The sequence below is a fragment of the Bos indicus genome, chromosome 7 (genome assembly GCF_029378745.1).
Source record: "Bos indicus isolate NIAB-ARS_2022 breed Sahiwal x Tharparkar chromosome 7, NIAB-ARS_B.indTharparkar_mat_pri_1.0, whole genome shotgun sequence".
Lineage (NCBI taxonomy): Eukaryota > Metazoa > Chordata > Mammalia > Artiodactyla > Bovidae > Bos > Bos indicus.
The window spans coordinates 8,425,067-8,442,364 of NC_091766.1; the positions used below are offsets into that span (position 1 = coordinate 8,425,067).

Genomic DNA, 17,298 nt, shown 5'->3' on the forward strand with positions numbered 1-17,298 from the left:
GATGGAGACTAAGGTTCTGTCCCCAGACTAGCAGCAGGAAAGAGTGATTCTACAGCCCCCCAGCCAGGATTAGGACTCAAATCAAACAAAACAAAATAAAGGCCCTTCTAGGCAGGATTTGCAAACACCGAGGAGACTTCAGACATGGAGATATTTATAGCTCCCTGTATCTGCTCATTAAGCACACTTCTCTCTTGTTATTTCAACCTCTAAGTACATAATTCCCCTGTGGAAAGCTCTTCTGGAAGAAAGGAAATTTTTCCTAATGATTTTCTGGTCACAAGAGGCCAGTGTAGAAGTCAACTGAATCCAGTTTTGTTTTCTTCTTTTTACTCCTTCTCCATTAAATTGCCCCCCTTTCATATCTCTAAATCTCTTAGCATCTTATCTCAACTCTCAATTAGAATTTTCTCCCAGGTCAAAGACTGAAGAACCTCTCTGGATTGGGTCTCTTGTGTCTTCAAAGCTTTGGTTTATGATGGGGATGCAGTCCCTGAACCTCCAGAAAATTTCTGTTCTCCTTTTTAACAGGGGGAGGAACTGAGTTCTTTTGTTAGTGAACCTTGGGCACTACATACAAGCCTCCCCACCTCCAGCCTCCAGAGCCAGGCAATTGAGGATGATTCCTTGTGAAGTAGCTACAAAATCCAGGCCATTGGATGTAAAAACTGGGGCACCAGACACATGTGAGAATTCCACTCCAAGGCATACTGGGAGTCTGGGGTGTGGTAGAGAGAGAGCATGAAGATAATATCCACCTTTCAAGGTAACTGGAAAGGTTTATAATCAGACCATGTCCTTGTATTGTAAAATTGTTAAGTTGTGTCTGACTCTTGCAACCCCCCTGGAGCGTAACCTGCCAGGCTCTTCTGTCCATGGGATTTCCCAGGCAAGAATACTGGAGTGGGCTGCCATTTCCTTCTCCAGGGTATCTTCCCAGACCAGGGATTGAACCCATGTTGCATTGGCAGGTGGATTCTTTACCACTGAACCACCAAGGAAGCCTGTAGGTATGTGTTAAATGAGAAGCCTGTCTTTAAGGCTGCAGCTACAATTGATGATAATGTTGTAAGCTTATTTCACAGAAAGATCGAGTATCTAGGTCTGTTATTTCCTGTGTCCTGAAAGTGGTAGCAGTTTAAGAACTCTTCCTCCCTTGGTTATAGTCCTGCAGTTCTTGAGAGTACAAGCTCCACTGTCTTCCTGGGATGTAAGGTTGTCCCAGGAAGCAGCTGCAAAAATCAGGAGGCCAGACAGGGGTATAAGCTCACTATCAAGTTGAAACAGAGCAGAGGCAGAGAACAAAGACTTATCCACCAGGCTCATCTCTGTTCCCTGAGATCATAGCCACAGACCTCTAGGAGCACACCAGAACAGAAGCCTGCCCCTCAGGCCAAAGCTCCTGGACAAGAAAGCGGGGGCCTCTATTCCAGAAAGGCTGGAGTGTGATTCAGTCTGCTACCTGTGCAATGTCCTGGAGGTGGTAGGCTGTCAAGAACTGTCTTTTTGATTTTGCAATCCAGTCAGACCTTGGAATGCAAGTACCCTAGCCTCTAGAGCCAGGGACACAAAGAATGTTCTCTGGAGTGCTGCCAGAGAAACTGGAATGTTGCATTTAAAGAAAAAAAAAATCATAGAGGACCAGACATGTGCAAATCTCCCCTCTAGGAGATAATGGTAGTGTGGAGCTTGACAAAGGATGAGCCAAGGAATTATATCTGCAGACTTTAGTGATGCAGAATGACAGTGTGAGATGGCTCCCACCAATGCCTCCATGCCAAGAGAGAATTTCAACAGGCTTCTGGCCTTTTGGTGGGTGTAGTTAGATTAACAACTCAATATCCCCCAGGTGGCTCAGTGGTAAAGAATCTGTATGCCAATGCACTAGATGTGGGTTTGATCCCTGGGTGGGGAAGATCCCCTGGAGCAGGAAATGGCAACCCACTCCAATATTCTTGCTTGGGAAATTCCATGGACAGAGGAACTAGTGGGCTATAGTCCATGGGATCGTGAAGAGCTGAACACAACTTAACGACTAAATAAACAGCAACAGTCCCTCACATATAGTCTAGGTACTTTTCAAGGCTTCAGCAGTGAGCCTTGAGTTTATGTGGTGATTGAGTCTATGTGTGAATCTTTTAAAAGCAGTGTCTCTATTTGCAACGTCTCTTCGCATCTCATAGACATAAATCCTGATGGTTTTCAAAGATAGGTATTTTGATGGCTCATCTCCCACATACAGGTCTTTAAGAGTTGGGGTCTTAATATTAAGAGCAGGTCTTAATATAGGCTATGAACATTTTAATCCTCAAGAAGAGGCTCCAGATTTGTAAAACCCCTTCTGAATTTGGGTTGCTGCATCAGGGTTGGGGGTTTTGGCAAGAGATCATCTCAGTCTCTCCTACCTGCCTCAGTGTAGTCTTTTCTCATTTGATACAAGGGAACATTTCAGCTAGTTTCAGAGGGACTTGATCCATGTGTAGCTGTAGATTCAGCATATCCATTGGAGGAGTTAATTCAGCATCTTCCTGTATCACCATCTTGGACCAGTCCCTCTATGGTTCACTTTAAATCTATGCTTAACTTTTTACAATCTTCTTCTTCTTCTTTTTTTTTTTTTTTTGCTCATAATGTTTTAAAAATTTTTATTGGAATATAATTGCTTTACAATGTTATGTCAATTTTTGCTGTACAACAAAGTGAATCAGCTATATGTATGCATATATTCCTATCCTCTTGAGTCTCCTTCCCACCCCACCCCCTATCTCAGGTCATCACAGAGCACCCTGAGCTGAGCTCCCTGTGTTATACAACAGCTTCCTGCCAGCTATCTATTTAGTCATGGTGGTATATATATGTCAATGCCACTCTCTCGGTTTGTTCCCCCTCTTCTTTCTCCTTTGTGTTCACAGGTCTACTCTCTACATTTAAATCTCTGTTCTTCCCCTGCAAATGGTTCATCAGCACCAGTTTTCTAGATTCTGTATGTATGCATTAATATATGATATTTGTTTTTCTGGCTTACTTCACTCTGTATGGTAGGCTCTAGGTTCATCCATATCACTACAACTGATTTAATTTCATTCCTTTTTATGGTTGAGTAATATTCCATTGTATATATGTACTACATCTTCTTTATCCACTCATCTGTTGATGGACATCTAGGCTGCTTCCATATCATATCATGGCTATTGTAAATAGTGCCTCAATGAACATTGGGGTCCATGTGCTTTGAATTATCTTTTTGAATTATGGTTTTCTCAGTATATATGCCCAGTAGTGTATCCTCTCCAACTTTCTCTCAAGCTTTCTTTCTGTATAAAACATAGAACCACAAATGCATTTCTGTGTGTACATACATAGGTATGCTCATGCTCATTTGAAAGATAAATTTATATAAATAAATAAACACAAGTTTACATTTGAACATTTTCTTAGGATTCCACAAAAATACATCCACTTACATCATTAATTTCTTGAAATCTTCCTCTGAAGCTATGTTTATTATCTCACATTACCTACATAGATAATGATTTAGGCTCAGGGAGATTAACATATTTAAACACTTTTAAAAGCCTTTCAAGTTATTGTGCACTGTCATGAATTATGTGCAATGGAAATATACAGTATGCATTGTAAATTTGGTACAGATAATTTTATTTATCATTTCAAAATATGCAGTTTATGGTATGCAATTATTTTCCAGTACATCACTTTGAAGTCTAAAGATGTGTGGCTCAGAGTAGGATCTAGAGCACAGATAGCTGATTCACACTGAGCAGTGATGGGAGATATCTCATTACCCAGGTGAAAAGAAAAGTGTCATATATGGGTATAGAAATAGAAGTAAATTAAAGCAATTCACTCTTGGTACTCTCTTGGTAAAATTCAAGATACAACCAGAGAAACAAACTGATCACATTGGGTCAAGTGAAAAAGGTATCATCTCACACATCGTATCATGGATAAACCTAAGAAAAGCAATGTAGAGACTCACAGCTGAGTTTACACCCATTAGGAGATCAGCAGAGCTCAGAACAACTGTACCTTATAATCTCATCTGGTAACAAAGACAGTATATTACAGCATTAGCTTTAGGATGGCTTGTTATGCAGCAATATCTAACTAATACAATAATCAAAGTGAACAGAATGAGGACAGTTATAATTGCTCCTGATTATTCTTGTCATTTGTTCTTTTATTTTTGTTGTTGTTGTTTTTTTGTAAAGGATTTTTTTTTTTGGTACTTTACAATATTGTATTGGTTTTGCCATACATCAACATGAATCTGCCACAGGTATACACGTGTTCCTAATCCTGAACTGCCCTCATTTGTTCTTATATTTCAGGATAGCTTTCATGGTTACTCTGTCATTTCAGTTCATTTCAGATAACTGTAATTGAAATCTCTCACTGCGGTTCATTTCTCAGTAACCAGAAGAGGTTGAAAGGACAGGTATGTCTATGTAGGAAAAAAGACTGGTGATTCTGATTCACATGACTGAACAGCAATTCAAGATGTCTGTTGAGTCATTCTTTGATGATAAAATGTGAATAGAATCATGAGTATAACAGAGTTATGGAGGATGAAAGTGATCATTCACCATCCTTCTTGGGTTATGACAAAATGCAGTGGAGATACAGTTTCATTAAATCAATGACATTAATCATATTACAGGTAGCACTGAAAGTTTTCAAGCAGAAACAGGAAGATAATTGAATAAAAAAAGAAAAAAAATGTTAATCAATCTTTCACTAATACATATAAACCTCCCCTTAACACATGGACACCAATCCTCCATTCTCCAATGGGTAGATATACAGCATGGAAAATGAGTATTTTTCAAAGTAATACAATGTATGAATCACAATTTTGTTTCATTGTGTTGAAGGTCCCTTGGACTGCAAGGAGATCAAACCAGTTAATCCTAAAACAAGTCAGTCCTGAATATTCATTGGAAGGACTGATGCTGAAGCTGTAACTTTAATACTTTGGCCATCTGATGCGAAGAGCTGACACATTGAAAAAGACCCTGATGCTGGGAAAGATTGAAGGCAGGAGGAGAAGGGGACGACAGAGAATAAGATGGTTGGATGGACATGAGTTTGAGCAAACTCTGAGAGTTGGTGATGGACAGGGAAGCCTGGTATGCTGCAGTCCATGGGGTTGCAAAGAGTCGGACACAACTGAGCAACTGAGCTGAAATATTGATGTTCATCTGTGACTCTAAAGCCATATTAGGTCAATCTGTTTATTAAAATGTGTCTTTCAGTGGGGACTCCTTTTGCAGACATGTATCTGATAATCATGTTGACAGTGGCTATTGTGGGAAATATGGATGCCAAGAACAGGATCCAAATGAGGAGAATAAAAATCAATGACTTGTCACAAATCACAATAGTATGTTACAGTCTCAATGGCGAGAAAAGGCAGGTAAGATAGTGATGTACATGAGAATATTGGATATAAAGGTGAAAATAGTGTCTCAGGTTTTCCTCTGTTATAAAATTATATAAATTGTCTTCATGATCAAACATATGTTTTTTGGTAGGAAGACTACAACTCATGACACTTCTTTTAGAGAAACAGAAGAAAAATATCTGGTAAGACAAATGTCATTTATGGGGCTTCCCAGGTTGCACTAGGGGTAAAGAATGTGCCTGCCAATGCAGATGAAAGAGACACAAGTTTGATCCCTGGAGAAGGAAATGGCAACCCACAGCAGTATCCTTGCCAGAAAAATTCCTTGGACAGAGGAGCCTGGTGGACTATAGTCCATAGGGTTGCATAGTGTCAGACATGATTGAGTGACTGAGCAGGTATGTCATTTGTGAAAAGTTATTCTAAAAAAAAAAAAAACTATGTTGTCTCATTTAGTCAGTGGGAATTTCCCAACATTCCTGATACATTGATGAAGTAAATTTGTGAAAGTGGGAATAAAACAAAGAGAAAGCAGATGAATGTCAGAGAGAAAAGGAAGCTTAATAAAGTGATTTACACGAATTGAATAGAAAAGTTAGTCAAATAAATGCAAATTCCAGAAATGTATTTATTTAAAAAGAGCAAGTTCTGATTTCATCATCTGATCAAATAGTCACATTTTCTGACTCTGAGGCTTTGACCTCTGCAATCTCAAGTGCTTTTTCAGTTTTATGACAACTAGCTCTTACACAGTTCCTCTCACAAAGAATACTTTCAGAGCCCTCTTCATGTCTTTATTCCTCAGGCTGTAGATGAAGGGGTTCAGCATGGGTGTGATGACTGTGTACATCACCGAGGCTGTTGCACTTGAGTGTGCATTGTGGGTAGCTGCAGAGCTAAGGTACACTCCAAGCATCGTACAATAAAATAAGGAGACAACGGTGAGGTGAGATGCACAGGTGGAAAATGCTTTATATTTCCCCTGAGCTGATGAGATTCTGCGTATAGAGGAGACTATCTTAGAATAAGAGTAAAGGATACCAACAAAGGGACCACCACCCAGCAGGACAGCTGCAAAATACATCACTATGTTATTAAGAAAGGTGTCAGAACAGGCAAGTTGGACCATATGATTGAGTTCACAGAAAAAGTGGGGAATTTCAATGTTTGTGCAGAAGGACAGTTGCAGCATCATTAAGCTTTGTAATGAGGAATTAAGAATATTTATGATCCAGGACATCAACACCAGCCATCCACAAAGTCTTGGGTTCATGATGACTGTGTAGTGCAGGGGATGGCAGATGGCCACAAAGCGGTCATAGGCCATCACAGTCAGGAGAAAAATGTCCAACACTGCAAAGAGGATGAGAAAATAAATCTGTGTGATGCAGCCTTCATAGGTGATCACTTTGCTCTGGGTCTGGATGTTCCACAGCATCTTTGGGATGGTGGTGGAAGTGAAACAGATGTCTACAAAGGACAGGTTGGAGAGGAAGAAGTACATGGGGGTGTGCAGGTGGGAGTCTGAAGTGATGGCCAAGATGATGAGCAGGTTTCCAAAAGCAGTGATGAGGTACATAGAGAGGAAAGGCCCAAATATGATGGGCTGTAGTTCTGGATCCTCTGAAAATCCCAGAAGAAGAAATTCTGAAATTCGTGTATCATTACCTTGTTCCATGTGATGGAAGTGGCTTCACAGAAAGAGGAAAGTAACATGACTAATTTGCACAACTACCTGGTTTACTCCCACATTTTAAATGCTGGTATTTACATATTTCCATCATGTAATTCAATAAAACATATTTTGTGTATGAATATGGTCTCCTTTAGATTCCCTCATGCCACCATTGATATGGAATTTTTGACCTTGTCAACTCTTTCCCTGAGGGATTATGCATCCTATAATTTTCATTAGAAAATTTTTCATGCATTTCAGTAGTAAAATTGAGAGCTGACCATGTTACCAATGTCTAGGCAACAAGTATAGTTTGCTGAAGAACAAAATAGGACCCTATTATTAAATGATGGGAGTACTTTCCATGTGGTGCAGTGGTAAAGAATCTGCCTGCCCATGCAGGAGATGCAAGAGACTAGGGTTTGATCCCTGGGTCAGGAAGATCCCCTGGAGAAAAAATGGCAGCCCAGTCCAGTATTCTTGCCTGGATAATCCCATGGACAGGGGAGCCCAGTGGGCTATAGTCCATGGGGTCACAGAAAGATCTATCTTTCTACACATCTATCTATCTACACGACTGAGCATATACACACATTCAATGATGGAGATAGAAAATCTAAGCAAATAATAGAGACCATTACATTTCAGATGGTGACAGGAGCTATATAGAAAGGGTAAGCTCATGTAAAGGAGAGGGTGAATTAGGCTTTATATTTTGCATGGGTGTTTAGGTAAGACCTGCAAACAAGGTGACATTTGAACAGTGACCTCAAGCAAGAGAGGGAGGGAGATGCAAGTTTATATAATGAAGTATGTCCCTGGCAGAGGAAATGTCCAGTGAAAGGCCGTGAGGAATGTGCTTGTTTCCAGGGCTCAAGTCAAAGAAAGTAAAGCCAGTGCTGCAAGTGAATGAAGATGACAAAGAGTGATGAGAGATGGTGTCACACCTGTTGAGGAGGGACGTGGTCTCTCGGCTACTGCTGAAATCCCAGGGCAAGGGACTTCCTGTTCTGTACTATATCTTGCCCTTTATTAATCTTGTTGCAAAGGGATCCTGTGAATTGAAACAGCCCACCTCTTTAGTACCTCCTTTGATTGAATTCTGGCCCCACTACCTTAAAAGTCATTTTGGAATATATGAGAACTGGTACCCTTGTTCTGAAGATTTTTGACACCCCACCAGTAGCAAACAGACACAGAACACACTCTGTCTTTCTTCACTGTGTTATTTTCATTTCTTTCTCAGCTGCAGCACTACTGAGTACACTAGGAATGTGTGCAACCCAAGCTGGGCAGATCAATGAACCTTACACTATATAACATAGAAGTGATTCCCTGAAATTCCAATTCTCAAGTTTCCTATGGACAAATAAACCTGGGGTTCCACACTGAGATAGCCATTTTGTGTATTTAAACAAACATTAAATTGCCTTTTCAATAAACAGAGAGCAAAGAGAGGGAGGGATGGAGGGAGAGAGAGAGAGAAAGAGTAATGATGAGAAAAATATCTTAACAAGGTCAGTTGGTCCCTGAGAGCCTGTGAGAAAGAATAATCTTCCATGGTCCTGGCAGCATTCCAACCTTAATTATTTTCCTTTGATGCCCAGAAAAATAACAAGAGATCCGAAATGAACTTGTCTGAAAGACAATAGTAGTGATACCTCTATGATGTCAAAAGATATCAAAAGACATTTTACTTATTGTTTCCCCTAAGAGAAAATGAGCAAAGGGATAAACCAACACTTCATAAACAAAATATACAAAGTATAACAAAACTGGGCATTTTTAATATCAAGCCATAGAAGACTTGTTTCTCCTGGGCCTGTTTCATAATTACTTGACCAGTTAGTTTTTGTATGGTCTGATAAGGGATGAGGTTAGCTCCTTTCTCACTTTTCTCATGTAGCATCTTTCCTTGGCTGTTCTTGGACTTTGGGTTTTGAGAAACCCAATGGGCATACTCTGATCCTTGTTCTGAACTTCATCCAACTTGCAGAGGCCTCCTTGGGCCATGCTTTGTACCATGGTGTCCTACACCATGACAATTCTGTATTTTTATGCTGAATAACTTCCTTCATATAATTAAGTCTGAGGACATTACATCATGACACATTTATTTCATTGTACTCTGATCTTATTGTTAGACTGTGTGACCCAAAAAGGCAGGGACCTTACCTGCTTTGTTCACTTTTGTACTTTTCAGAAAGGTATATGAATATATGCTTATCCAGAAAAACACAGAAGAGTGTGAAAAGCTATATAATGAAAGAATAAAGGATAGTACATCAAGGCTGTATATTGTCACCCTGCTTATTTAACTTATATGCAGAGTACATCATGAGAAACGCTGGGCTGGAGGAAGCACAGGCTGGAATCAAGATTACTGGGAGAAATATTAATAACCTCAGATATGGAGCTGACACCACCCTTATGGCAGAAAGTGAAGAGGAACTCAAAAGCCTCTTGATGAAAGTGAAAGAGGACAGTGAAAAAGTTAGCTTAAAGCTCAACATTCAGAAAACTAAGATCATGGCATATGGTCCCATCACTTCATGGCAAATAGATGGGGAAACAGTGGAAACAGTGTCAGACTATTTTTCTGGGCTCCAAAATCACTGCAGATGGTGACTGCAGCCGTGAAATTAAAAGACACTTATTCCTTGGAAGGAAAGTTATAACCAAGCTAGATAGCATATTCAAAAGCAGAGACATTACTTTGTCAACAAAGGTCCGTCTAGTCAAGGCTATGGTTTTTCCAGTGGTCCTTTATGAATGTGAGAGTTGGACTATAAAGAAAGCTGAGCACCGAAGAATTGATGCTTTTGAACTGCGGTGTTGGAGAAGACTCTTGAGAGTCCCTTGGACTGCAAGGAGATCCAACCAGTCCATCCTAAAGGAAATCAGTCCTGAATATTCATTGGAAGGACTGATGTTGAAACTGAAAGTCCAATACTTTGGCCACCTGATGTGAATAGTTGACTCATTTGAAATGACCCTCATGCTGGGAAAGATTGAGGGCAGGAGGAGAAGGGGATGACAGACGATGAGATGGTTGGATGGCATCACAGACTCAATGGACATGGGTTTGGGTGGACTCCAGGAGTTGGTGATGGACAGGGAGGCCTGGCGTGCTGCGATTCATGGGGTTGCAAAGAGTCAGACATGACTGAGCAACTGAACTGAACTGAACTGAAACCAGGTTAGAGTGAAAAGTTTTTAAAAACTGTAGTGAGCAAAATTGAATGAAGAATCAGACTAAATGAAATGTGATATAAAATAACAATAATTTAATGGCATGAATATGTGCTGATATTTAATGCAGCAAAGACCTGATAGAAGAGAATATAACGTGTAATGTACCGAGGACTTCCTGGCACATAGTGGATGTTCCACTATTTATTTTTGAATGATCAGGAATTAAGTCATAATAGTTTTGAACATTTAGCAAATGGCAAGGTCATGTTTCCATTTAGTTGCAAAAGATTATATTGTCAAATAAGATCTGGCCTGAAGCTGATTCATGTTGATGTTTAATAGAAACCAAAGCAATACTGTAAAGCAACTACCGTTTAATTAAAAGTAAAAAAAAATTAAACAAATACTTACCAAAAACAAAAGATCAATCATGAATGACTAGTTATCTGAAAGATTATGAAGTTGGTGTCCTAGCTCACTCATTTTACAAAAAATGAGGTATTACAATGTTAGTGTAAAGTGACCAATACATTTCAGATGAACATTCTAGAAAAGTATACATAAAATTTACTTGTGGCAAAATGAAAACCAAAAAACTCAGAAGTCGGAAGATAGATATTTTGAAATAAAATAAATATTTTATCATGAAAATATCCTCCAAAAGTCAATTGAGAAATAATAATCCATAAATTTATTTATTTATTTTTTAATATAAATTTATTTTAATTGGAGGCTAATTACTTTACAATATTGTAGTGGTTCTGCCATAAAATTTTTTGAAATGCTGATAACTGGAGAAAACTGGATAAATGATATATGACATAGTAATAACAGGCAAGTCAAAATGAGGATCAAATATGTAAATTGCTGAAGCTGAGCCACAGTTTATAAAAACAAAAAAATGTCTTTCATAACCATTAGCCTGAGAAATAAGTGTAAAGACCTGTCACACTGCTTGGGGTTTGAACTTTTAAACCAGTAGCAAAAGCAGTGTTGCTAATTTTGCTGCCAGAAAACTAAAGTCTTACAGATTTGGGAAACAACCTGAGGACAGCTATAAATGTTATCGTGCAGATATTCTCTAACTCAAGTTTTCTGAGTCTCAACACTACTGACATTCCCAGTCAGATCAGTCTCTGTTGCTCTGTTTGTCCTGTGCATTGAAAGATGTTGAGAGCCTCTGTGGCCTCCACCCAACTCTCTCCAGTGAGACAGTCAAAATGTTCCTGGACATTGCTCAGAATCTTCTGCATGAGAAAAATCCTTCTTGATGTGAACCACAGTTTGAGCTTAAAATCTCAACATATTTCTGTGGCATGAATGAAATAGCACTTTAATGATAAAGAGTATGAAAGGCCATTCGTCAAAAGTGTGAGTAGCATAGCCACACTGTGAAATATTACCTAGCCACTGACACAAATACTTTAATTAATCAAGCAAACAGACAGACACAGTGATATTTTGCCTCTGGGCTGAGTTGAACTGGCTTCTTTTCTTTCTGACCTTCTCGTGTACCATCATCTAGATCGGAGACTCACCTGGATGGGGGAACTCTGGGAGGAAGGTCTCCAAGGGGGGAGTCTGAATTCTTCTCTGGAAGGCTAATGATGGAGACGAAGGCTCTGTTCCCAGACAAAACAGCAGGAAAGGATGAAGCTACAGCCCACCCTCAACCCCAATCAGGATTAGGACTCCAAACAAAGGAAATAAAGTGTCCATCCAGCTCAAGATTACACACACTGAGAGACTGCAGATGTTAGTGTTTATAGGTCCCTCTACCTGCTCATTAGGCACATTTCTTTTTATTTCAACCTCTAAGCACATAATTCCCCTGTGGAAACCTGGTCAGGAAGGAAGGAAATTTTCCTTAAAGATTCTCTATTCACAAGGGATGAGGGTAGAAGTCAAGGGAATCCATTTTTTTTTGTTTGTTTTTTCACTCCTTCTCCATAAAATTTCCTCCTTTTTAGATCTCTAAATCTCCTAGCACCTTGTTTCAACCCTGAGTTAAAGTTTTCTCCAAGTCTAAGACTGAGTGTCTGAATTAGGTCTCTTGTATATCCAAAGTTTTGATTTATGATGGGGATACAGACTCTAAATCTCCAGGACATTTCTATTCTCTTTTTCAATAAGGGGAAGAACTGAGTTCTTTTGTTAATCAACCTTGGGGCACTACATATGTTGTCTTCATGACACTTTTGCCATAACATTTAGGAACTTCATACTTACATCTCTAGTTCTGAGCTTTCATGTAATTCTTCATTATAAAATATTTGTTGATGATAGTAAATATACTTGAATATTTTGTGCTAAAGCTTGATCTTAGTGCCTGATAAGAATTGCTTGATTGAATATTTACAGATGTGTCATCTGTGAGGCAGTACATTTAAGAACTCCATTCTCCACTGCAGAAATGGAGCTTGGAGGAGTTTAATGATACAGCCAAAGTTAATATCTGAGTATTTGATGGTCCTTGATTGTAAACCTGTCAGGGTGTGTCTAGTTTCCAAACTGTACACCAGTAGTTCTGAATCATAGAGGATTTTCCCCTGGACTGTTTGACAACGTCTGAAATGATGCTGCCAAACATCTAAAATCTGTGGGAAAGCATCCCCAGAATAGCATGCTTCCTCAAATGGCAACAATAAAGGATAGCAAAGTTATTCTAAGTCAGTCCTTTTCTAACTTCATTGTAGCTACAAATCAACAACAATCCTACTACAAATTCAGAATCTAATTCAGCAGGTTCTGGTGGGTCCAAAGACTGCATTTCTAACAAACTGCTGGATGATGCTGACTCGACAGGTCCTGGTCTGTGGACACTCTTTGAGTAGCAAGGCTGTGATCCCATGATACAATTAGTTGTAGATAGTTTTAGGTCTTCCCCAAAATGTGTTGGCATTTAAGTTTGAAGAAATAGTGTATTCACTCATTTCAGAGGCTGTGGTTAATTCTGTGTCTGTTTCTATTATAGAAGGGTTCTTGAATGATACAAAATGACACACTTACAAAACTGACTGTATAGTAGGCAGAATGTTGTTTAGTGGCTAAGTCATGTCAACTCTTTGTGACCCCATGGACTGCAGTGAGCCAGGCTCCTCTGTCCATGGGTTTTCCCAGGCAGGAATATTGGAGTGTGTCGCCATTTCCTCCTCTAGGGGATCTTTCTGACCCAGGGGTGGAACCTGTGTCTCCTGCTTGTCAGACAGATTATTTACCCCTGAATCACCTGGAAGCCCAATCAGCATAGTAAGCCAGCTAATATGTGTCATATTACAATTGACTGCCTTCACCCAGTTTGCCCAACTACCCCAATTCCCTTCCTCTTTGATAAACATCAATCTGTTCTTTGTATCTATAAGTTTTGGTCCATTTTTTATTTGTTTTGTTTTTTAGATTTCATGTGCAAGTGAAATCATACTTGTATTTATCTTTCTCTGTCTGGCTTATTTAGTATGGCATAATACCTGGAAGATATTTTTTATGGCTGAGTAGTATGCCATTGTGTGTGTGTGTGTGTGTGTGTGTGTGTGTATTTCACATCATTATCCATTCATCCATCAATGGACATGTAGGTAGCTTTCATGTCTTTGTCCATGTAAATAATGCTGCAATGAATATAGGGTTGCATATATCTTTTCAAATTAATGCTCTCATTTTATTTAGAGAAATACCCAGAAGTTGAAAAGCTAGATAATATAGTAGCTCTATTTAAATTTTTGAGGAATCTCTATACTGCTCTCCATAATGGCTGTACACATTCACATTTCTACCAACAGTGCACTAGGGTTTCCTTTTCTCCACATCCTCACCAACATTTGTGATTTCTCCTTTTTCATTTTTTAAGAAGCTTTAAAAAATTAGCTTTATTAAGGTATAGTTAATATTTATAATCATAAGATACTTTAAGTGTACATCATGATGATTTGATTTATGTATACTTTGTGAAAGGAATTCTCCTTTAACTTACACACTGATTACTTTACACACTTATCTTGTTTTTTTTTTTTTTTGTGTGTGTGTGTGTGTATGTGTGAGAAAATTTAAGTTCGACTCTCTTCAGTTCAGTTCAGTCACTGAGTTGTGTCTGACCCTTTGCTACCCCATGAACTGCAGCATGCCAGGCCTCCCTGTCCATCACCAACTCCTGGAGTTTACTCAAACTCATGTCCACTAATTTGGTGATGCCAACCAACCATCTCGTCCTCTGTCATCCCCTTCTTCCATCTTCAATCTTTCCCAGCCTCAGGGTCTTTTCAAATGAGTCAACTCTTCGCATCAGGTGGCCAAAGTATTGGAGTTTCAACTTCAACATCAATCCTTCCAATGACTATTCAGGGCTCATTTCCTTTAGGATGGACTTGTTGGATCTCCTTGTAGTCCAAGAAACTCTCAGTTCAAAAGTATCAATTCTGTGTTGCTCAGCTTTCTTTATAGTCCAACTCTCACATCCATACATGACTACTGGAAAAACAATACCCTTGACTAGATGGACCTTTGTTGGCAAAGTAATGTCTCTGCTTTTTAATATGCTGTCTAGGTTGGTTATAACTTTCTTTCCAAGGAGTAAGCATCTTTTAATTTCGTGGCTGAAATCACCATGCAGTGATTTTGGAGCCCCCCAAAATAAAGTCTGCCACTGTTTTCACTGTTTCTCCATCTATTCACCATGAAGGGATGGCAAATATGCTACTGTCTTAGCAAATTTCAATTGTACAATGCAGTGTTGTCAAAATAATCATCATGATTTATTTGGTTGGCCAAAAAGTTCATTTGGGTTTTCTGTATGATATTATGGGGGGTGTGTGTTTATGCAGATAAATTTAGATTAATATTAGACTACCCAGATGAATGGAAAAAGAAGATATGGTACATATATGCAATGGAATATAGCTCAGCTATAAAAAGGAAAGCATTGAGTCAGTTGTAGTGGGGTGGATGAACATAGAGCCAGTTATACAGAGTGAAGTAAGTCAGAAAGAGAAAAACAAATATCATTTATTAATGCATATACATGGAATCTAGAAAAAATAGTACTGATGAACCTATTTAGAGAGAAGAAATGGGGATGTAGGTTAGAGAACAGACTTGTGGGCACTGTGGGGAAAGGAGAGGATAGGACCCACTGAAAAAACAGCACTGATACATAAACACTATCATGTGTAAAATAGGCAACTAGTGGGAAGTTTCTGTATAAGACAGGGAGACCAGCCTGGCACTCTGTGACGACCCAGACGGGTGTAAGGGGGGAGTGGAAGGGAGATTCAAGAGGAAGGGTATAATAAATATATGTATATACATTTATGGATATAAATATATGTGTATATATATATAAAATTAGGACTTATTCACATTGACATATGGCAGAGACGACAACAATATTGTAAAGCAATTAACCTCCAATAAGAAAAAATGTCAAACACATGAAAAGATGCTCAACATCACTCATTATCAGAGATATGCAAATCAAAACCACTATGAGGTACCATTTCATGCCAGTCAGAATGGCTGCAACCCAAAAGTCTACAAGCAATAAATGCTGGAGAGGGTGTGGAGTAAAGGGAACCCTCTTACAATGTTGGTGGGAATGCAAACTAGTACAGCCACTATGGAGAACAGTGTGGAGATTCCTTAAAAAACTGGAAATAGAACTGCGTTATGACCCAGCATTCCCACTGCTGGGCATACACACTGAGGAAACCAGAAGGGAAAGAGACACGTGTACCCCAATGTTCATCACAGCACTGTTCATAATAGCCAGGATATGGAGGCAACCTAGATGTCCATCAGCAGATGAATGGATAAGAAAGCAGTGGTACATATACACAATGGAGTATTACTCAGCCATTAAAAAAAATACATTTGAATCAGTTCTAATGAGGTGGATGAAACTGGAGCCTATTATAAAGAGTGAAGTAAGCCAGAAAGAAAAACACCAATATATACTAATGCATATATATGGAATTTAGAAAGATGGTAACAATAACCCTGTATACAAGACAGCAAAAGAGACACTGATGTATAGAACAGTCTTTTGGACTCTGTGGGAGAGGGAGAGGGTGGGAAGATTTGGGAGAATGGCATTGAAACATGTATAGTATCATATATGAAATGAGTCACCAGTCCAGGTTCGATGCATGACACTGGATGCTTGGGGCTGGTACACTGGGACGACCCAGAGGGATGGTATGGGAAGGGAGGAGGGAGGAGGGTTCAAGATGGGGAACACGTGCATACCTGTTGCGGATTAATGTTGATATATGGCAAAACCGATACAATATGTAAAGTTAAAAAATAAAATAAAATAAAAATAAAAATAAAAGAAAAAATGTCAGGTGGTATACTTGTAACTCTAGGCTTCCCTCGTGGCTCAGATGGTAAAGAATCTGCCTGCAGTGTGGGAGACTCAGGTTCGACCCCAGAGTCAGGAAGATCCCCTGGAGAAGGGAAAGGCAACCCACTACAATATTCTTGCCCTGAGAATCCCATGGACAGAAGCCCTTGGAGGCTATATTCCGCTGCTGCTGAGTCACTTTAGTCGTGTCCGACTCTGTGCGACCGCATAGACGGCAGCCCACCAGGATGCCCCGTCCCTGGGATTCTCCAGGCAAGAACACTGGAGTGGGTTGCCATTTCCTTCTCCAATGCATGAAAGTGAAAAGTGAAAGTGAAGTTGCTCAGTCATGTCCCACCCTCAGCGACCCCATGGACTGCAGCCTTCCAGGCTATTCCATCCATGGGACTTTCCAGGCAAGAGTACTGGAGTGGAGTGCCATTGCCTTCTCCGCTAAGGGATCACAAAGAGTTGGGCACGACTGCGTGACTAAATATTTGTAACTACATAGAAAAGTTATAGGGGGTGGAGATAACAGAGAGAGGGTAGTAAAATCTTTCAGTTACAGGATGAATAAGCTCTCAGGCTCTCATCTTTCTTATAATAGCCATTCTAAAGAATGTGACATGATTTCTTTCTGTTTTGATTTGCATTTTCCTGGTAATTAATGAT

The 17,298-nt window shown here is 39.5% G+C and overlaps 1 protein-coding gene across 1 annotated transcript; it reads right to left on the reverse strand.

The window, feature by feature from the left end:
* Nucleotides 1-6,167: 6,167 nt before the first annotated feature.
* Nucleotides 6,168-7,100, reverse strand: LOC109560837 (olfactory receptor 7A17-like). Its single transcript, XM_019963324.2, has one exon. The coding sequence runs from the start codon at nucleotides 7,098-7,100 to the stop codon at nucleotides 6,168-6,170; it is 933 nt and encodes a 310-aa protein (XP_019818883.2).
* Nucleotides 7,101-17,298: the final 10,198 nt, after the last annotated feature.